This window comes from Ascaphus truei (genome assembly GCF_040206685.1).
Source record: "Ascaphus truei isolate aAscTru1 chromosome 12 unlocalized genomic scaffold, aAscTru1.hap1 SUPER_12_unloc_3, whole genome shotgun sequence".
NCBI classification, from domain to species: domain Eukaryota; kingdom Metazoa; phylum Chordata; class Amphibia; order Anura; family Ascaphidae; genus Ascaphus; species Ascaphus truei.
In genome coordinates this window covers 167388-190420 of record NW_027453839.1, presented here as the reverse complement: position 1 = coordinate 190420, position 23033 = coordinate 167388, and the positions used below count along the sequence as shown (strand labels likewise).

At 49.2% G+C, this 23033-nt stretch overlaps 2 protein-coding genes across 2 annotated transcripts; one reads left to right on the top strand and one right to left on the bottom strand.

The window, feature by feature from the left end:
- Positions 1-1067: 1067 nt before the first annotated feature.
- LOC142473622 (histone H2A type 1-like) lies at positions 1068-1463 on the bottom strand. Its single transcript, XM_075580719.1, has one exon. The coding sequence runs from the start codon at positions 1461-1463 to the stop codon at positions 1068-1070; it is 396 nt and encodes a 131-aa protein (XP_075436834.1).
- A 5364-nt stretch (positions 1464-6827) lies between these two features.
- Positions 6828-7506, top strand: LOC142473639 (histone H2B 1.1-like). Its single transcript, XM_075580734.1, has one exon. It carries the CDS (start codon positions 6828-6830, stop codon positions 7206-7208), a length of 381 nt encoding a protein of 126 aa, XP_075436849.1. The 3' UTR covers positions 7209-7506.
- The last annotated feature ends 15527 nt before the right edge of the window (positions 7507-23033 follow it).

Here is a 23033-nt window from a genome sequence, read left to right as displayed (position 1 = left end):
CAGATGGACCAGGGACAGGTTCTGTAATTTTTAGTTTATAGCACAGAGTATATTAGTGGTACAAAAATAAATTCTGATTATTGTTCTTGCTCATAAAGGAATTAATTTGATAAATTGTACCTCCAAAAAACTTGTGCTGTTTATTTCGAAGACCAGATGCTGTAATTATGTGTTCTGCCTTTTGGTTATTGAATCTTTCTATACCATTATGCTATTTTATTTTCTAACATGTCAACATTAATTATATTATGACTTGATTTTGCATGTTCGAGGGCAATCTGTAAACAACGTTGGTTGAATTTTTTTTTTTTTTTTAATTGTTCTTGCATCAATGTTACTCTCTTGTCTTTAATGATACATTATATACATTTTCAGTATAATACACCTTCATGGCTTGCGAATTTGTGTCCGATATAAAAACAGGTTTTAGCCTTTACAAGCAAGTAATGAAGATACCGATTTCTAATCCAACAGCGCCACCGTGTGGTAAATTGTTTCAAGAATAGACTCCTAATACCAATACGTTGCGCCTTTTGTATAATCACAAACAGAAACAAACACTACTTTATAGTGTATTAGCCATGCTGCACTACTTTGTTTTAATTTATTTAGCGATGAACTAGAAACAGTTTTTTGTTTAGCTTTATAGTTATGGTTCCAGCAAACTAAATGCACTTTAATCAGTTCATCAATGTTATGGGATTTTTCCCTTAAAATCATCATGTCGGTAATTAAAGTTCACCCCCAAGTTATATATACAGTAGGTGCCTTTATGGTATTAAATATTGATTTGCTTTCTGCAGTGTCGTATCAAACGCATTACTGTTTCTAATGACAGAACTGACACCTCCACATACATGGACTTAATTATACATTACTTTACAAATGAAGAGAACTATTATCATAAACAATGAAAGTGACTTAGAATGGAGATAGAAATATAATAAAAACATGTCCTGCAGGAAATGTGAAATACTATAACGCTTTTTTGATGTTGTGGGTGGCTCTGAAAAGAGCCTTTGTGTTGGGTATGTGGGGATCTCTGCTCCTGGTCTCGGGGGTGAAGCTCACTTGCTGCTCTTGGCCGGTTTGTGGCTCTCGGTTTTCTTGGGCAGTAGCACGGCCTGGATGTTGGGCAGGACACCCCCCTGAGCGATGGTGACCCCTCCGAGCAGCCTGTTCAGCTCCTCGTCGTTCCGCACAGCGAGCTGCAGGTGCCGGGGGATGATGCGGGACTTCTTATTGTCCCGGGCGGCGTTACCGGCCAACTCCAGGATCTCAGCGGTCAGATACTCCAGCACTGCGGCCAAATAGACCGGGGCTCCGGCCCCCACACGCTGAGCATAATTTCCCTTCCGAAGCAGCCTGTGCACACGGCCGACTGGGAACTGCAGCCCAGCCCGAGATGAGCGCGTCTTGGCCTTAGCGCGAGTTTTCCCGCCTTGTTTGCCTCTTCCAGACATCGTGTATCACTCAGACAGCAGCTCGGGTAACAAGAGAAGTGACAAACCCCGCCCCCTGTGCCCTTATTTATACACTCAGACAGCAGCTGAACTCCTCTGTGATTGGTCAGTTTTGAAAACAGCCAATCAGTTCCATAATCCTGTAACCACCAATCGTCTAATTTGAAAGAAAACTGATGATGTCATAAACGGTCACATGATAAAGTCAGCCAATAGACGAACAGAATGCTGGGGCTGCTAGTTTGCATAGCACTCCTATAAATAGAGCTGCTGGGGATTTCGGTGACATTGATGATTGAGAGCTTCAGTCGGGGATGTATTGACTGGCCCGTTTGGAGAGCCGCCGCTGCTGCCACGTGGGGGAGAGCCGCTGCTGCCACGTGTGGGAGAGCTGCTGCTGCCACGTGGGTCATTGCCCATCGCTTTGCTTTATAGCTTTATTGCACTGTATGCTGAGTTCTGTGTGCAGTACTGAGCCCAGAGCTGCGACTTGCTGTGACCCCCGGCCTTGCCCCCCCCCCTGCCTAGTGCTGTGCCCCCCCCTGTTTAGTGCAGTGCCCCCCCTGTGCTCTGTGCCCCCCCCTGTGCTCTATGCCCCCCCCGTGCTCTGTGCCCCCCCAGTGCTCAGTGCCCCCCCCCTGTGTGCTGTGCTGCGCCCCCCTGTGCTCTGTGCTGTGCCCCCCTGCGCTCTGTGTTGTGCCCCCCTGCGCTCTGTGCTGTGCCCCCCTGCGCTCTGTGCTGTGCCCCCCTGTGCTCTGTGCTGCTCCCCCCTGTGCTCTCTGCTCCCCCCTACGCTCTGTGCTGTGCCCCCCCTGCGCTCTGTGCTGTGCCCCCCCTGCGCTCTGTGCTGTGCCCCCCCTGCGCTCTGTGCTGTGCCCCCCCTGAACTTGGTGCCGTGCCCCCCCCTGCGCCGTGTGCTTTTGCTCCCTGCGTTGCGTGCTTTGGGCCGTGTGCTCACCGCCGTGCGTGTGCGTGGCTCTGATTTGGGCTGTGTGCTCGCCGCCGTGCGGGTGCGTGGCTCTGACTTGTGCCGTGTGCTCGCCGCCGTGTGCGTGGCTCTGATTTGTGCAGTGTGCTTGCCGCCGTGCGTGTGGCTCTGATTTGTGCCGTGTGCCCGCCGCCGTGCGGGTGCGTGGCTCTGGTCTGCGCCTTATTATGGCAGAGGCAAATGTGCCACCTATGGAGACTGCAATACATGATGCTGCAGAAGACATGGACTACACTTTAGTGAAGAAGAGAGGGCGAGCAAACTCTGATAGCTCCAATGGTTCTTCCCCTCCATCGGTAGCAAAGACAAAGATGCAGAAGCACAAGGAAGACCAAGGCATCAAAACATCAAACCGCTTCGAGCCACTTGCTAATGCCGATGACTGCTCAGGGCCCAGGTGCAACGATGAAGAGACTGCACTCCCACCCAAAAAGATTCGCATACCACCGGTAATGGTTAGGAATATGAAGACCCACAAGGACCTTGTCGACATCCTCACCGAGCACTGCACTTCCCCGTTTGTAGTTAAACCACGGGCGAACCACGCAAAGATCACTACCACAACTGTGGACGACTACCGGAGCTTAACGGACTGCTTTGCAAAGCAGGGCATAGAATACTACACCTTCCCACTGACGCGCCTAAAGCCCCAGAAATTTGTAATTCGCGGCTTACCAGCAAACGCCTCCGTGGGGGATATTTCCCACGACCTCGCGGAACATGGACTTCCAGTCAAGAGCGTAGCCCAATTGACATCCCCGGTGGACAAGACCAAGAAGTTCCCTTTGTTTATTGTCACACTGGCAGAAACCCCGGAGAGCCAGCCTGCAGATCTTACCAAGATTACCAAGCTCTGTAGCTGTGTGGTAACCACAGAAGCGCCAAAGGGCAGAAAAGGCCCAACCATGTGTTTCAACTGCCAACGGCTCGGGCATACCTCTGCATTCTGCCACCAGAAGCCACGCTGTGTGTGTTGTGGAGAGAACCACAACTCCAAGGAATGCCCACGAGATAGGAAGAAGGAGCCGGCGACATGTGCAAACTGCAAAGGCCCACACCCGGCAAGCTACCGTGGTTGCCCGTACCTCACAAAAGCAAAGCAAGAGGAACGGGAAAAGCGGACACCCCACCTGATGGAGCAGGCACCAAGGAAGACACCCACTACTCAATACCAGCTTCCCCGCCTGGCGCCGGAGAGACAGAGGACCACAGAACACCTGATCCCAGACCTAGGCACGGCATCCACCCAGAGGATGCAAAACCCAGACGGACAGACCTACGCGGAAACTCTCAGGACACCATCCACCAACCCCGTTGAGGCGGCCAACCCGGACCCCGCAGGCGGAACCGCAAGCCCAACAAACTGGCTAGAGATCATCCTTAAAATAGCGTGCGCTATTGCGAGAATGGATATTCACCCCATTGTGACAATGATAGCGAATCTCATCCCGGCCCTTCTCAGGAGCACAGAAACTAACCACCATGGCAGCAACATCTAAACGCAGTTCTGTCATCGTGATGTGGAATGCAAATGGTATCAGCAAGAAGACAGATGAACTCCTTCACCTGATGGAATCGAGGAATGTATGCGCAGCTCTGCTCTCGGAGACCCACCTTCAAGGAAACCAAAAACTAAGCCTGGCGAACCACAGGGTATACCGTACCGACCGGGCAACAGGAGCCAGAGGTGGTGGGACGGCTGTGATTGTTAACACACGGGTCAGCCATAATGAGATTGCACTACCACCCCTCCGGAGTATTGAAGCCACTGGAGTACAGGTAAAGACTGCAACAGGACCACTGCGACTAATTGCCACCTACTGCCCCCCTAAGGTGAAGCTACATTTGGGAGACTTGGAAGCTCTGCTGGACTCCACTGTCCCAACCATCATCGGGGGAGACCTAAATGCCAAACACCGGTGCTGGAACTCAAGGACAGCAAACTCCAGAGGACAAGCTCTTCTTGCTTACTCAAAGGAGAGTGACTTTGTAGTGGCTGGCCCTACAGAACCCACCCACTACCCAGGCACTGCAAGCCACACACCGGATGTCCTGGACATTGTCTTACTGAAGAACGTGAAACATTCTGTCCAGTTGGAAACCCTGGCGGAACTGACCTCAGACCACAACCCAGTTACCATTACTGTTGGCGACGAGATGGAAACCCACCAGCAAACACCCAGGTACAACTTCACCAGGGCGAACTGGAGCCTGTACAAAGAAGAGTTGAGCAACATCACAAACCCCCGCCCCTTGGACACCAACGGAGACATTGATGATGCTGTTAACACCTTTACTACCGCAGTCCAACATGCAATAGAGCACAGCGTCCCGAAACAGATGCCCAAACGCTGCTCCATCTACGACCTACCGAGCGGGATCAAGCAAGCGATTGCTGAGAAAAACAGGGCCCGACGCCAGTGGCAGAAGTTCCGCACACCTGACCTTCTGGTAAAGTACAACTCACTTGCCAGACTACTGCGACAGCAAATCAGCCAACACCGGGGGGAGAGGTGGGAGGCCGCAGCAGCCAAGCTGAAGGAATCCGACAACTCTGTTTGGAGAATGACCCGACGCCTGACCGGGAAGAAGGAGCCTAATCCACCGATCCAGGGCCAGACCCACCTGGCATGTAGCAACAAGGACAAGGCAGAGGTTCTCGCTGACACACTGGAGACAACTTTTAGGCCTAACCAAGCCAGCAAAATAGCACGGGAAGTTGAGCAAGGAGTTAACAGGCATCTTACCGAGCACCTACCAGAGACCGAAGCGGAAACCCTTGAAGGATGCACCAGGACTGAGATAATGCAACTTGCAGAAAAGCTGGCAAATGGCAAAGCACCAGGAAGTGACGGAATTACCAACCTGGCCATCAAGAAGCTTCCGCCGGCAGCCATGGAATGCCTCACAGAAATCTTCAATGCATGCATGCGGCTCCAGCACTTTCCTCAATCCTGGAAGGAAGCCAAGGTCATTGTATTTCCAAAGCCTGGAAAACCACGGAGGGATCCTGCAAACTACCGTCCGATAAGCCTGCTCTCTGGACTGTCGAAACTCCTGGAGAAAGTTATTCTTACGCGCCTCCGCCACTTTGCCTCTGGTAAAAACATTCTACTAAAGGAGCAATTTGGATTCCGGAAGGACCACTCAACCAACCATCAGCTGCTGCGAGTCGTTGACATAATAAGCCATGGATTCAACATCCACAAATCAACTGGAGTTGTCTTCTTGGACGTGGCCAAAGCGTTTGACAGAGTTTGGCATGAAGGACTACTGCACAAAATGATCAACCTGAAATTCCCAAACTACCTGATTAAGCTGACTGCAAGCTACTTGCGGGAGCGCACATTCCACGTGGCTGTGCGGGAAGAGCTCTCAACAACACGCCCCATCCGCGCTGGCGTGCCACAGGGATCAGTCCTGGGACCTTTCCTTTTCAACCTCTTCATGAATGACATCCCCACAGACCTCCACAAGACTCAACTGGCACTCTACGCAGACGATGTGGCAGTCATCTCCCAGTCCTTCAGAGAGAAAGAAGTAGCTAAGAACATCCAGAAAGCACTAGACATGCTATCAACATGGTACAGCGACTGGCAAGTAGGACTGAACTCCAGCAAGACTACAGCTACACTGTTTACCAAAAAGAGGATCAAGGCACACCCGCCAATCACCCTCAACGGAGAGGCTGTCAAATGGGAGCCAAACAGCTCTTACCTAGGTGTAATCCTAGATAGCAAACTAAGCTGGAGAAACCACATTGAGAAGATTCAACAGAAGGCAACAACCAAGCTGGCAGCACTGTACCCTCTGCTGAAGACAAGGACCATGCCCATCAAGAGCAAAGTCAATGTGATCAAGGCGATCATTAGACCCACAATGACATACGCCTCCCCGGTGTGGAGTGGTTGCCACCAACATCAAAGATCATCTCTCCAAAAATTACAGAACAAGGCGCTGCGGATTGCGTCCAACGCTCCACTTCCTACAAGAATAGCAGACCTTCATAGGGAACTGGGTATCGAGATGTTAGATGAACATCTAAAGAAGCTCAACAAGAAATTCTTCAAGGAACTGGACCAGAACTCAAACCCGCTGATCAAGAAGCTTGCTGCGATCTCTGCAAACCCATTTGACCGCTACCCACGACCCATCACAGCGCTGAACCTGTGAAACCAACTCAACTGTGGCAAGTAACACAGATCAAGAAGCTTCCTAAAGAGTGCGACAATACACTCAACAAGAGAACTTGGAGTAATGAGGCTCAAGCCTCGGTATCCAATATCACCACTGACAGATTTAATCTGTCAGTCAGAACAGAACGGTCAGTTGGTGACATTGTTTCTCTGCTGTTTGGAGAGAAAGCATCGCCCAACATGCCTGAACCAGCCAAGTCTGCGCCAGCGGCCAAGAAGGGCTCTAAGAAAGCGGTGACCAAGACCCAGAAGAAGGATGGGAAGAAGCGTAGGAAGAGCAGGAAGGAAAGTTACGCGATATACGTGTACAAAGTGCTGAAGCAGGTTCACCCTGACACCGGCATCTCCTCCAAGGCCATGGGCATCATGAACTCCTTTGTGAATGATATCTTCGAGCGCATCGCAGGGGAATCGTCCCGTCTGGCTCATTACAACAAGCGCTCGACCATCACTTCCCGGGAGATCCAGACCGCTGTGCGCCTGCTGCTGCCGGGAGAGCTGGCCAAGCATGCCGTGTCCGAGGGCACCAAGGCGGTCACCAAGTATACCAGCGCCAAGTAACCCCGATCTCATCACTGACCCACAAACACAAAGGCTCTTCTAAGAGCCACCCACTTTATCACTATAAGAGATATGCTCATATGTCACCTGTGCTCGGGATAAAAGGGAAGTGTTCTATTATACATTGCACTTTCTCAGTTATTTGCTTTTGTAGCTATTATATATTATAAAGTATCTTATGTGATGTATTTTTAGCTCTTTCTGGCTTCCTACCCAGCCACGTGTTTGCTGCACTTGTGTTGTTTTGTTAGTAAGAGGCGGGAGAACCGCAGACAAAGTGACAATCGCCGAGAATCCCCTTCAGATAATCTGCAGTTCACACACATCCCACAGGGTGGCGCTGCTGTGTTAGTAATGGAGTTCGTGCTCGTGAAGTGGGATTTGGGATAACCTGCGATTATTTTCCCTCGTGTACTTTTTTTTGAGCCTCACTAAAATACAGATTATATGTGCACGTGTCAGAATAAGTGTGCATGAAATGATGCCCTCACACCCGCATGGTATATAACGCATCTGATCGGGGGAAAATCCTAGTGCAGTTTGGGATTAGTAACAGACCATGCAATCCGTGTTTGCCACATGCGTTAGATACGAGCACATTCATTTGCATTATCAGAATTGGCCTTTTATAGTTTGTCGCACATTTTTTATTCCATTTACATAAATGTAACAAGTGATATTTCTCATTGTCCTGTTGGGTTTGACATTAGTTTAGAAATCGGTCAAATCTGCATTAAATAGGCTGGGAGGTGTTACATTAAAGGCTTCTATTGTCACCTTGTTCAACCTGTTATCAGGGATTGCACCTTTTTAGTATAAAAACAAGGCTGAGCAACATGTGTTCCCTCAGATTTCAGTAGCAGTTGATGTGGTTTTGTGATAACTTGTCAGAACTCTAAATCGCAAATATTTATCACGTCCTGTTTTTTTTTAATCCTAAAACCACACCACACAAAAAAAAAGCAACACAAATATACAGAGAATGTAAAAAGGGCCAAAGGATTTAATATCTGCCATTCACACACAGACCACACGGTGGCGGTATTGCTTTGGCACTAACGTGTATCCCGGAGACCTGGATTTCTCACATGATCTGAATCAGGTTTCACCCCCAGATAGTTCTGTGACACACTGCACGTTGTGTGGCTTCCCTTAATAGAATTGGTGTTAAGTCCAAATCAATAGAACTCTGACATTGCTGCATCATTCTTGATACATTTAGGTTTAATCCCTTGAATAGCCCATAATGTAATGAAAAACATTGAGTAAAATCCTGAATTTGCAAAATGATCACTGAGCAAAACACACAAATACATGTACAGGTGCTGAGACTGCCAGAGATGCCACATTCCCCATAACATCTATAGAGGGAGAAAGGCAGCAAAACACAAATGTATAACTCGCATTAATAAGAAACACTTGGGCTGTTCCTTCACTATCCCAACATCACTTGTGAAACTTTTACATCTATTCAATTTCTGTCTCTATTCTAAATCCAAGCTCCGTAATATTCATTCAAAGATCCCATGTTATTCCAGTCACATTGTTTTGCACAGTTTGGTTGCCTCATTCCTCTGCCCTTAGTTATCATTACACTCAATGGGATCTGCCCAAAGTAATCATGGCCGCCGAGTGCATCGTCTATCATCTCTATGGTGACCGAGACTCTTGTTAATGGGCATGCGCAGTAAGGTCTCCATTGCAATACATTACTATGCATGTCCCTGACTCCCAGCTTCACTTCCCCGGAACTACATCTCCCGTGATCCCCCGCGCACCGGGCTTTAGTTCGGAGGCTGCACGGTGGGTGAATGTGGTTCATGTAATAAGACGGAGGAGCAAGAGGAGAAGCAGCGGCGGCCATGTACCTAGCGCTGTGCGGAGGGGGTGGGAGGAGGTGGGGTAAGGGCTCTGTGATATTTTCTTATGTGACCTCATAGTTTAATGTCATCCATCATTGTCAGGAGGATAATGATTTCTCTGCTAATTAGTCTCCACAAATCCCCCACTGTAAGGTGATCCTGGTTAGGCAGCTTATCCCATCATCGTCACTACAGACACATAATGGTGAGATGGAGAAGTGCATGGACTCATTATACAAATCTGTTATCTGAGATGTAGGTTTTGCCTTTTTATTTATATTTATTTTTATTTATATATTACATTTTATTTTGAATTCCTCAATGTTTCCTCTTATGGAGAAACATTGACATAACATCATGTTTGAAACCTCTTAGAAAACTCTTATTTTTATAGGAGCTGTTTATCCTTAATCACAGCAACATTGGGGAGTAGCACAACCATAAACTAGGAACCTGTGGGTGTGCAAAATATCTCCCCCTCCCCATCCCAAAATAGTGGGGTTTAAAAACTCCCAAAACTCCCAATAACACGTTTCTATTTAATTTTCCATTGTCTAGGAAACGTAACCTTGAGAAACGAGATGCCAACGGTCTACTGTACATGCAAAGCCCAGGAGAGAAACAGACGCACTCCCAGGAAAAGATCCGGCCCTCATCTCACAGCTGGTCCTGGGGAGGTGAATATTATTTGCAGGTTGTGATATCAGTCACAGGAGACCAGGACACTTAACATCGGGAACACACACACACATTTTGAATGAGGTCGACAGACGGCGCTACCCACAGTTTAGGCACAAACTCACCCAAACAGGGAATACTTTCTCAACTAGGTGCCAGGCGCCGCTTCCAAGGCTAACCCGGGAGGCTTCCACGCTCCGTCCGCTGTGGGTAGCGCAGTAATCCAGGGATGATATTTGCACTATAGCAAGTTCAAATCGCCTGCTCGCCTCCACTTACACGCCTCACTTTGGTTTATCTCCGGCACAAACCTCGGATGGCATAGTAATGAGAAATTGGCAGCTCTTTACAGGGTATATTTCACAGAACATGTATATGCATTTAGCATAGGGACCTGCTATTGAGACTTACCTTGAAGTTGGTTACCAAGCTTGGCATTATTTGATCAAAGGATGTAACCAAAAGTCTCCTTTGTCTTATAGATTTAGTTTTCACTATGTATATTTATTTCCCCATTTATTGCTACCCAATGATTGAAGTGCAGGGAGTAACTTTCTGTCTTTACATAGGTTACCTGTCTTAATAGCAAAGCATGGAAGACGGGGTGCTGACTAATCACCGAGCAGAGGCTCGTCTGATCGGCCAATCCGGGACACAGGAGGTGACTGTGCCCCTACGACACCCCACAGAGGTGGGTTTGAAGAGGTGTGGGAAATTCAAACTGACAAATAGAAATTGTACCTACGGGGCTTATACCCAGCAACGGTTCCCCAAGACAACCCAATATATCGCTCAGAGATAGGCGCCTCAGAATCTGGACTGAACAATAGCGCCACTCGGTGAGACATTGTTCCCCAGACCTGAGTCAGCACTCCTCCCCACTCCTAACAATGGCTGGGGCACTTCCCCACCCACATTCCTGATAGCAGGACCCTATCTCTGTGTGTGCAGGCTCGCTGAGTGATTACCAGCCCTGCACACATGGGCAACAGCAGAACATACTCATTCTAATCAGGGAAGTACATAAACCCAATCACATTATTCTCTGGGATACTGGGTTAACCCCCTGAGGATCCCTTAAGATAGGTAGGGACAATGGGTTAACCTTTATTAATATGATCCCCATTGGCCTATCTTTTAATCATTGTCTTATAAACGGAACTTAGCAATTACACCAGACAGAATAAGGCACAGGGGAGAGGAATATACACTGGCGATAATTGTGCTATGCTAAAACAATGGTGTGGTAAATTATGGTACAATGCACAGTAAAAAACAAAAAAACAAATACAGACCGGCGCCTTACAGAGTCCAAATAGGTGATATATAGAAAGTCCAATGGATGGCTTGGGATATCCAATAAATGGTGATCTAGTCCAGTGGACAGCAGATTCCTCAGCAGCAAAATTGATATGCCATGCAGGGAAGACAAGAGAACAAGATCATAGTGTAACAAAATATGGTTAGAACATATAAGATATAAACATAGACAAACAGACACAAACAACACTGAACAAGTAGGCTGACTAATAAATGAAGATTTAATAAACACAGTAAAAACCAGCAAGCTGGTGACGAGCAGGTATAGGATCCGGTGTTTTTAAAACCGGAATCCTACTTACAGCAGGTCCACAGGATATATGCAGGTGAATGGTGTAATGGTGGTCCGGCGACAGATGTTGGTGGACGCGTGCCACGTGTAGAGTCCTGCAGGTACCTCCTCGGGTTGATGCCGAAGATGCGACACTGCCTCTCCTTCAGGGCCAATGAAGAAGTGCGCATGCGCACGAAACGCGTTGGGCCTTTGAGAGTTATTCACCAGCTGAACTGGTAGAGGAGCAGACTGTTTCAGCAGTTCCTGGAGTTGCGGTGCATAGGAGTTGGCATTTGCAGTGTGATCCGGTGTGTTGTCCCGCCCGCTGTGACGCAGTTCCGGGCGCAAACGGAAGGCGTCCTGTGAAGGAGAAGGCAGTGTCGCATCTTCGGCAGCAACCCGAGGAGGTACCTGCAGGACTCTACACGTGGCACACGTCCACCAACATCTGTCGCGGGACCACCATTACACCATTCACCGGCATATATCCTGTGGACCTGCTGTAAGTAGGATTCCGGTTTTAAAAACACCGGATCCTATACCTGCTCGTCACCAGCTTGCTGGTTTTTACTGTGTTTATTAAATCTTCATTTATTAGTCAGCCTACTTGTTCAGTGTTATTTGTGTCTGTTTGTCTATGTTTATATGTTATATGTTCTAACCATATTTTGTTACACTATGATCTTGCTCTCTTGTCTTCCCTGCATGGCATATCAATTTTGCTGCTGAGGAATCTGCTGTCCACTGGACAAGATCACCATTTATTGGATATCCCAAGCCATCCATTGGACTTTCTATATTTCACCTATTTGGACTCTAAGGCGCCGGTCTGTATTTGTTTTTTTGTGTTTCACTAACTGTGTTTGGGTTAGATGTTCCTGGCAGCCTTGCCTATTATATAATATTCACGCTGTTGTCAATATAATCTATAATCACATTTGTTTTGTTTTTAGCGCTATATACACCACTCTTTTTTTCTCTTACAATGCACAGTAATGAAAAGTTTGAGCTATCATTACATATCCTTATAGGAAATGTAGGATTATGTTGCAAAGTTACCACACTTCTTCATGCCTCAGAAATCTAAAAAAAACTATAGGAGGTGCATAGAAACTACAATAATAAGCAGGATAGTGGTATAATTGGAAGTATGTCTCCCTGAATGCCCTTCAACAAACAAATATAAGTCTCACCTAATGCACAATTACAATGTTGTTTTGGTTCAGTCTCCATAATAGGCCATAGGGGACTTTCGGTGCCAAGTAATCCGCCCCACTTGTTGAAGTATCTTGAGCTGTTCTGAGTTCATAAAGTATTTGTCTGCATTATAACAGTTGTGATCAAGCTCTTGGAATGTCCATACCCCTTGGGCGTATTGGCGTCTCTCTGACAGGGTAATGAAGCTTGTATGTAATACAACACATTCATTGTAAATGGCATTTATAATTGAAGGTGTGCTGCTGAAGATTACACGGTCTACCGGCAATACTCAACCTCCATTGTGGAAGTCAACAAGCAGTACCAGTGCTACTACAAATAGGGGTCAGCAGCTCTCGCCAGCCAGGAAACAATTGGTTGCCAAATCGGCATTGCATGGTGTCTGTGAGTATGCCTCAATACAACTGTATCTGTGTATGATGTGCTTCTGTAACGTAGTTGGCTGACCACTGGGATATGGAAATCTATGCCACACTTTACTTGCTGCATTGCATATAAACCTTAATTACCTCTGTCTGAGACAACACACCCAGTTGTGGATATTGCAAGAGCTTGATGGGGACGTGTTTTCTGCATATGCATTGTCATGACCCGCTTGCAGATCACACCATTTCTAGGGGGACGAGTTATTAGGAACAGGTAATAGTACAGGCCTAGCCCAATAGAAATTAAAAGGGGAAAACATAGAACATAAACTCTTACTAGAGTTCATGATGTCGCTTAAGCTTGCTTATCCTGTGGATAAGTTCTTGCAGACTGTGAGGCCTCTGGAACTAAGAAAGGTTTGGGTGAGGACCTCCAGCAGCTGGAGCATGTTGCTTCAAAACAGTCAACAAACGGTTCCACCGGACGCAGAGTTTCTCTGAATCTCTGGAAGTCTTGCTGGGCTTATATAGGTTTGGTTCTCATACAAAACCATGGAGAGGGGGCGGCTAGGCCACTCAGCATTGTCTCTTTAATCAGCTGTCCAATCCGGAGAGTGTTTGAAGCTGAGATGGACCATGCACACACATGATTTTGGCCAGTGTTCGACAAATGCAACCCCTGATCGCCCGGAGGAGTGCATTTAACCCCCTGTAGAGTGCCGTTGCTGTGCTGTGGCTCATTTCATTATGCCGGGACACGATCAAGCGGGTCACCTAGCAACGCGGGACGCCGGAAGGATAGCCCAGCCGAAGACATCCCTTGGAGGCACTGCAGTGACGCTACGCCACACACCAACGCAGGCGCATACAGGCACGCCCTCCCGCACTAAGGATCTCCTAGCAACTGCCGGGACCAGAGGCGGAGAGAGGCCTGGAGATTGTGGCTTTAGCTGAATGTGTCTGTGGAGCGGCGCTGTGTGGCTGGAGGAAGTGCTGCTCGTGTTGCTGCTGCTTCCATGTGTATCGTGGGCGAGGCGGACGGTGGGAGCCCCCCAGGCTGGATTTCCTCACTCATGGCAGGTAAGAGAGGGGGGGGGAGGGAGATGCAGCATACCACTCCAGTGAGCCGGCTTCAGACATAAGAGCATCCACCCGGTCACTGCTGTATTTCATCTCCTGTCGGCACCGCTGATAAGAGGGAGAGAGAGGAATTTGAGAGGGCGGACACTCGCTCTCGCGTAGGGGAGGGGTTTGGTGTCTGTGTGTGTGTGTAAGTGGCAGAGAGAGAGTGTGGTTGTGTGTGAGGAGGGAGAGGGAGATGCAGCATACCAGAGTGGAGTGTGTAAGTGGGAGTGTGTGTGTGTGTAAGTGGGGGTGTGTGTGTGTAAGTTGAAGTCTCGCCCTCTGTCCCGCCCTCTGTCTCGCCCTCGCGTGAATACTAGGGGATAGGGTATAATGGTAGCACGGTATATGGGTAACAGTTTCACACAGGGGTATGGGGGTTAGTGGGCATCTCTCAGCCTGTGGCAGGTGCTGACATAGTGTGCAGCCAGTTCTGCTGTGGTTTCATCTTCTCCCAGGAGGATCGCTATTTTTTGGTTCTCCTCTATATTATTAAAGTTCTGGATAAGTGCAGTGAGTTTCTCTAGGTGGGCACTCCTCATTTCAGAGTATTGTGTGCAACGCAACAGGAAGTGTGTTTCATCTTCTACCTCTCCTAGCTCACATCTTTGGCACAGTCTCATCTCCAGGGGCTTCCAGTTGTGTCTGTGTCTGCCTGTTTCTATTTCTAGGCTGTGGGCACTTATTCTGTACTGGCCCAGGGTCTGTCTCTGCTTTGGATCTTTTACCTTCAGTAGGTAGGGTACCAGAGTGTATTCTCTCTGTAGGCTGTGGTAGGTTCCCAGCTTCTTTGAGTGCTGGATTTCATTGTCCCACCTAGTCACATACTGCTTCTTCATTTCGTTGGCGATTGAGTTGATTTGTTTTTTCGGCAGGTTGTTGATCTGTGTGGGGTTTTGTCCTTGGAGTGAGAGGACAAGTTATTTGATGGCACAGGGTTTAGTGAGGAGGTCCTGGCTTCTCATTGCTCTGTAGCAGTAAGACTGTGGATGGCTGGTGTTTAGGTGGGCCCAGCATGTCAGTGCTCTCTTCTGTCCAGTGAGCAGTAGAGGAAAGCGGCCCAGCTCAGCCCGGCATGCATTGTTTGATGTACTCCTGTGTACTTGGAGAAGGTGTTTGCAGAATTCCAGATGCAGTATTTCTGTTGGGCTGGTATTCCATTTTGTGTAAACTGGGAATGTTACAGGGCCGCACACCTCGCTGCCATACAGAAGGATGGTGTGATGATGCTGTTGAATATTTTCATCCAGATTCGTATTGGTGGTTTGAGGTGGTACATCTGTTTCTCTATTGTGTAGAATGCTCTGCGGGCCTTCTCCTTCAGTGTATTTATGGCCAGGCTGAATTTCCCTGATGAGATGATTGTTAGACCTAGGTATGTGTAACTCGCTGTCTGTTCCAGTGCATTGTCGTCCAGTGTGAATTGCGATATGGTTGGATGTTTTTTATATTTTTTCTGGAATACCATTATTCTGTTTTTTTCTAGGTTCACACAGAGTGCCCAGGTCTGGCTGAATTTTTCTAGTATTGCCAGTTTCTGTTGGAGGCCTTGTTCTGTTGGAGACAGCAGGAGCAGGTCGTCTGTGTATAGTAGAGACTTAACCTCAGTTCCAGCCAAGTTGAGCCCAGGTGCTGAGGAGGATACTAGGGCTGCTGTGAGCTCATTGATGTAAATGTTAAAAAGTGTGGGACTCAGACTGCAGCCCTGTCTAACTCCACGGCCTTGATGGAAGAAGTCTGTCCTTTAGTTATTAACTTTCACGCAGCCTTTGTTTTCAGAGTACATACTTTTGATTGTGTCGTATGTTCTCCCCCCTATTCCGCTCTCTAGTATTTTCAGCAATAGGCCTGGCTGCCAGATGGAGTCAAAGGCTTTTTTGAAGTCCACAAAGCAAGCAAAGATTTTGCCCTTGTTGGTGTTGTGGACGTGCTTATTAATCAGGCTGTGTAGGGTATAGATGTGATCCGTGGTGCGGTGGTTTGGCAGGACGCCTGTCTGGCTCTTACTCAGTACACTCTGCTCTGTCAGGAAGGTGAGGATTCTGCTGTTCAAGATGCTGTTGAACAGTTTCCCCAGGGTGCTGCTGACACGGATTCCTCTGTAATTGGATGGGTCCATCCTGTCTCCTTTCTTGTGCATAGGGGTTATCAGTCCTTCGTTCCATAGTTCAGGGAAGTAGCCAGTAGTGAGGACCAGGTTGAACATTTTCAGTATTGCTTCTTGTATAGAAGGATTGCTATACTTCAGCATCTCTTGTAGAATGCCATCTGGTCCGCAGGCTTTCTTGGTTTTTATTAGTTTTCTTTTTTCTTTTATTTCCTGGATTGTGATTGGTATGTCCAGAGGGTTTTGGTTATCTTTTATAGTGTTCTCCAGTGAGGTTTGTTTGGTGAGGATTTGTTTTTGTTCTTGTGTCAGGTTTTCTTCTGGGATTACTTGGTAAAGGTCCTTGAAGTAGTTTTTCCAGATGTTGCCATTCTGAATGGCCAGGTGTCTGTTATTCTGCTTTGTATGCAGATGTTTCTAGGTGTAACCCTGCTTCCTATCGCTTGGCAAGCTGTTACTCTGTGCTGTGTTACCTGCTGACTCACAGGGCCTGAGTCTCTGCCACGGAGAGCCCGGGGTGCATACAATATGTATGTATGTTCAGTGCAGCGCCTCCACCTGTGACAGATCCCGCCAAAGGGGGAGTTAGTCTTCGCAGGACCTCTATACAAGAATTTCTCTCACACGACCATGTTATAAAACCAATCTTGTTTACTGATAAATCAACCTTACGATACATTGCATGCCATGACATTCCAATCCGCTGGTACACAACATTTAACACACCACGGAGGACGTCCACAATTATGCGCCTCGGCGGACGCCAACAATAACTTGCGCCTCGGCGGACGCCAACAATAACTTTCCCCCAATCCCACCACCGGGTGTTACCACCCCGTGTCCAAATACGTTAATCAGTTCTCTCGCTTCCAACGGCCGTGTGTATGTGTAGGGGTGACTGCGCAGCCACTAGGTCTTAGGTGATTGAAAGGGTAGAGTTGGTGCACTTGATGAAATACCTGCCGAGCACTCCGGTGCTCGGAACTGCTACGGTTCTTCAAAAAGAGTCTCTGGGGATTCCACGCTGCGATATGGGGCGCTTCTCCCCGACAGGATAGTCCCGAACACAGCAGTAGTTTTAGGGGGGATAAATCCCTTACTAAGGGTGTCCCTAGCTCCGCTTGTCTCTACGGTGACTCAGGGCTAACTGGGCCGGGGCACCTTGACTGCGCCTGGGGGGGGGGGGGTACAACCTCCCAGCGCAGTGTCTCCGTCTCCTCGTCTCTCCACGATGCTCTAACTCCACGTGCGCGCAACCACTGCCTATATCTCTGGCAACTCCTCCGCCCATAGGCTAAACGCGCTCACCTGACCCTCCCCGTGGGGGCTGCTGGATCAAGGGACTGCTCCTTTCCCGCCAATATATATCCTCCTCCTTCGCGGGCTTCTGCAACTACTCCGTGCAAGCGCAACCTCTCATTACTCGGGGTGAATCAAGGGTCACGGCTACACAGGTTTGCCAGAAAGTATTTTCATCTAATGCTTCTTCAATTCTTTCTAATTTTTTGGCAATGTGGTTGTGTTTTTTCTTCCTTAGGGAGCGCCTGTAGTGCTTCATGTGTTGGTGGTACCTCATTCGTAGTTCTGTATTGTTTGGGTCTCTGTGTTTTTGGTTTGATATTGTTCGCAGGCTTTTTCTAAGGGTGTTGCATTCCTTATCGAACCATTTTTCTTTGATTTTGTCATTTGTCTGTTAGGGAAAGTTTTTTTTTCAGGTTTGATATTTTTGTTATTAGATGGAATATTTTGCTGAGATTTCTTACTGCCAGGTTTATACTGTTTGTTCTGCTCCCTGCTGCACCCTGCCCCCTCTGCCGCACCCTGCCCCCCTCTGCCGCACCCTGCCCCCCTCTGCCGCACCCTGCCCCCCTCTGCCGCACCCTGCCCCCCTCTGCCGCACACTGCCCCCCTCTACCTCGACCTCTCTCTACCTCGACCTCTCTCTCTACCTCGACCTCTCTCTCTTCCTCGACCTCTCTCTCTACCTCGACCTCTCTCTCTACCTCGACCTCTCTCTCTACCTCGACCTCTCTCTCTACCTCGACCTCTCTCTCTACCTCGACCTCTCTCTCTACCTCGACCTCTCTCTCTACCTCGACCTCTCTCTCTACCTCGACCTCTCTCTCTACCTCGACCTCTCTCTCTACCTCTCTCTCTACCTCTACCTACCTCTACCTCTACCTCTCTTTTTCTCTCTCTCTCATTTTCTCTCTCTCTCTTTTTCTCTCTCTCTCTTTTTCTCTCTCTCTCTTTTTCTCTCTCTCTCTTTTTCTCTCTCTCTGCCCCCCTGCCCCCTCACCCTGCCCCCCTCTGCCGCACCCTGCCCCCCTCTGCCGCACCCTGCCCCCCTCTACCTCGACCTCTCTCTACCTCGACCTCTCTCTACCTCGACCTCTCTCTACCTCGACCTCTCTACCTCGACCTCTCTCTACCTCGACCTCTCTCTCTACCTCGACCTCTCTCTCTACCTCTCTCTCTCTCTCCCTCTCTCCCTCTCTCCCTCTCTCTCGCCCTCTCTCTCTCTCGCCCTCTCTCTCTCTCTTTCTCTCTTTCTCTCTCTCTCTCTCTCTCTCTCTCTTTTTCTCTCTCTCTCTCTCCCTCTCTCTCTGTCTCTGTCTGTCTGTCTCTCTCTCTGTCTTTGTCTCTCTCTTTCTCTCTCCCGCCCCCTCTGTCTCTTCTCTCTGCCGCCCCCTCTGTCTCTTCTCTCTGTCGCCCCCTCTGTCTCTTCTCTCTGCCGCCCCCTCTCTCTCTTTCTCTGCCGCCCCCTCTCTCTCTTTCTCTGCCCCCCTCTCCCCCTCTCTTCTTCTCCCCCTCTCCCCCTCTGTCTCTCTCTTGGCCCCTCTCTCTCTCTCTCTCCCTGTCACTCTCTCGCCCCCTCTCTCTCTCTCGCCCCCCCTCTCTCTCTCTCGCCCCCCCTCTCTCTCTCTCGCCCCCCCTCTCTCTCTCTCGCCCCCCTCTCTCTCTCGCCCCCCTCTCTCTCTCGCCCCCCTCTCTCTCTCTCTCGTCACCCTCTCTCTCTCTCGCCCCCCCCCCTCTCTCTCTCTCTCTCTCTCCCCCTCTCTCGCCCCCTCTCTCGCCCCCTCTCTCGCCCCCTCTCTCGCCCCCTCTCTCTCGCCCTCTCTCTCGCCCTCTCTCTCGCCCTCTCTCTCGCCCTCTCTCTCGCCCTCTCTCTCGCCCTCTCTCTCTCTCTCTCTCTCTGCCCCCTCTGTTTCTCTGTCTCTCTGTCTCTCTGCCCCCTCTGTCTCTCTCACTCTCCTATACTTCTTTCTTCCATATCTGACTCAATCTTCACACGGGAGACATCGGAATCCCTCCTAACCCAGAAGACAGGTAGGGAACACCTCCCCTCCAACATATAACATTGCGGGAATGAGGGTACCTGGACATTGAAAGACTTCGGATCAGGTAAGATTCCAGGTGAGATTGCTGCTTTAGATATTGTGAAGCGGGGACATCCAGACACTGCTTAAAGGGTGCAGGAAACTAGTCATTCACACCTGGCTTTTTTTTCTAAATCTGACATATACATACACACAGATACAGATATACACACACATACACACACATATACACACATACACTTAACAAGGACTAATTGTAGTATAATGTAATACAATAAATAAACTTATGTCAACAACGAATGTTGTTCTTACTAGGAATTTATTCAAAACATTTTTTAAAGCGGGCCTGGGGGTGGGACTAGTGGTGGGGCGAGACTAGGGCAGGGCTACTGCTGCGGCCGAGTTTATTCGAGCATTTCCCCGTTCGCGCCGAAGCAGCGGAAGAGCGCCCTCCGATCGGGGCGCTCTCCCTCCCGCTGCCGGGTCCGCCGGGTCCCCCGGAACCCCCTGCCGCCGTCCCCCACATCGCGGGACACCAGGGCTCCCTCGGGGAGCCCTGGACGCGCGTGCAGGGGGCGCAGGCACCCGATGACGCGTGACCGCGCATCGGTGATGCGCGGCACGCTGAGGGAGTGCGGCTAGCACGCCGGGGCATCCCCCGGCTTGCGGTGCTAGCCGTGCTCGGATTAAGTGTGTCGGTAGTGTAGGTGGCGAGTACATTTTTTTGGTCCGGCAAGTAGATTTTTTGGTGATTTGATGACCACTGATTATGGCTATTCACACTGCCCAGAGCGCAGGGCTAGGAGTGGTGGTTGCTGTGCAACATCTGCACTGTGATTGGTCACAAGGTAATCTATGTAAGGGGATAGGGACCTTCCAGACCTCTCTGGTGCAATATGTGGCAGAGAACTTTCAAATTCTCCACTTTAAAATCCTGCTCTCTGCTTCTCCGGCAACTCGGCACAGAAGCACTTATAATGTCCCACTCGGTTAGACTCCCAGTTCGGTTTCAGGTGTCTCCAGCACAGCCTCGGAGCACACCACTTAGTTCACTTCCACGCTAGGATCAGACAGACCTGGCACTCTGATCAGGTTCCACTAACATAGATACACCCCGGCCATATGAAATTTGTTATAGGGTAAATTACAACTGTAACGGGAGACCAGAACTTTCAATACAGGACACAATAGTTGAATAAACAAAAATGTATATCTTGCAAACATACAAAACACACCATGTACACTCACCAACTGGGCCTGGAGGAGAATATAGACTGAACTATGTGCAGGGGCCTGCTTTAGCTCCTCCTCCTGCTTCTCTGTGCTATTTGTCCAATAGCACTTTCAAAAAACCAGCCAGTCGCGTCTCAGATCAGCTCCAAAACTTGTCTGGTACTCTGATTGGCTGCTCCCCTTACATAGCCCTCGGTTGCCTATTGTTTCCATGGAGCAGGGGCCACCGGCCAATCAAAGGGCATATTGTGACGGTGCAGCCAATTAAAGGACAAGAGCTCGCCAGGCTGCACCAATCATATAAGGGACCGGCTTAAGGACTTTAGGGCGCCCATCGTGGAGTGAGCGTCTGGCGAGCGAGAAATTCAAACTGACCATTGGAAATCGTGCTATGGGGCTCAGACCCGGCAATGGCTCCCTGGCCAGCCCCATACATCCCGCTGGGTAGGTGCCTTAGCGTCTCGGGTAAACAAAGGGTCTGCACTGCCGAGAACCAGTTCTCCGTACCTGAATCACAACCCTTCCCCACTCACCATAGTCAAGGTACTAAGCCGCTCCCGATCTCTGACACAAACCGGCATTTCTCTGCATGCATCTTAGCTAAGTGAATTACTGTGTCTGCATGCAGAGAAATGCTAACACAAAAGGACAGTGCTGGTTGCCTTACTAACTGTATGGGAACAATCCCTGTTCCCCAAGACACAGTTTCCCCCCTTCCAAATATCACACAGTGATATAGCTCTCATCTGGAATAGGTTACACACAATACTTTACATTCCAGGCAAAATGAGCCTTACAGAGGTGACCATTACACACGGCTTTGTGGCAGCCAGACGGGCTTCACCTTTATTATGTGAGGGGGGCTACCCCTACCATCACAGCACGGATGCTGCACTGGAACCAATCATGCCTGCATTGGTCAATCAGGGATGGAGGTTGTGCAAACGCGACTTAAAGGGCTTGGAGGGAAATACAAACTGGTCAATGGTAGCAGCGGCTACAGGCGGGAGCTCGGCAATGGATTTTCCGGATAGCAGAATATCCCCCGCTTGGCTTGGTGCCGTTATGTCTGGAGGAACATTCAAATACTCCGATTTTCAGGCAGATCCCTCCCCCCCCGCACCCCCCCCGAGTTGTGTGCAGGGCTAGTAACTCCTCTATGGACGTGCCTTTACCAGCATGCACACATAGAAATCTGGGTTTGTTATCCAAATGGGTGTGGGTGAAGTGCTTAAGACATTGTTAGTCAGGAGGGGTGTGTACTCTGGTTTAGGGAACGATGGCTCGAGGAGCGGAGCCTTTGTTCATCCCAGACTCTTAGTAGTCTTTCTCTGTGGTAGGTATCAGGCCGGCCCTGGGAGCCGTTGCTGGGTATTGGCCCTGTCGGCATGATTCCTGGTGGTCATTTTGAATTTCCCATTGTGCTTAAGCCTGCACCTTTGGGCTGTGCTTGAAACACTTTGTCACGGGAGACCATGACAATTACACAGGGGGATCCGTACACTAGACAGAACTGCAGAGTTGAACAAAAGGGAATGCATTAGAACATTTCACAAACCTCTAGTACAGGCCTGCACAACTCCAGTCCTCGAGGGCCGCAAACAGGCCAGGTTTTCAGGATATCACAGTATGACTGAGACACTAATTGAGCCAGTTGTGCTGAAGTAGGGATATCCTGAAAATCTGGCCTGTTTGTGGCCCTCGAGGACTGGAGTTGTGCAGGCCTGCTCTAGTACATAAAACATATACACAAACTCACCCAACGCGGGGAACAACAAACAACCTAAAGTCCTACGTGTGGGGACATCTGTCTTGAATATTTACCCTCATCCACATTCCCAAATTTGTGCCACTGTCCTTGGTAGTATGGGCAGCACTGGTTTGCTCTCCATGAGCCAGCATTTTCAAAGTTTCTTCCATTGCTTCCCTCCGGATCACCCATTAACGACTTTGAATATGTAATGTGTCCACTTTGGCTTTCTGATAACTCTGGGGCCAAGGCCGGGTTCCCACTTATATATCCCTCAGTCACCATTCACCACCATGGAGGAAGAAGAGGGCCGGCTAATCCCAGGGCGGATAGTCTTCAGGGTCCAATCAGTGAGTGAAGGCTCGCCTGCATCGGACCAATCCTTAGTGACGGCGGGTTACAAGACTTCCAGTACAGCCCACAGGGGCATGCTTAAGTTTAGCGGGGCATTTGAATGGACCAATGGGAATCACAACAACAGGGCACATTCCCGGCAACGGTTCCCTATGTCCGCTCAAAAGCCCCTGAAGGTTTAGGCAACTCAGTGTCTGGACC

Coding starts and splice junctions, on each gene's coding strand:
- LOC142473622 (XM_075580719.1), bottom strand. CDS start 1,463: ATGTCTGGAAGAGGCAAACAAGGCGGGAAAACTCGCGCTAAGGCCAAG.
- LOC142473639 (XM_075580734.1), top strand. CDS start 6,828: ATGCCTGAACCAGCCAAGTCTGCGCCAGCGGCCAAGAAGGGCTCTAAG.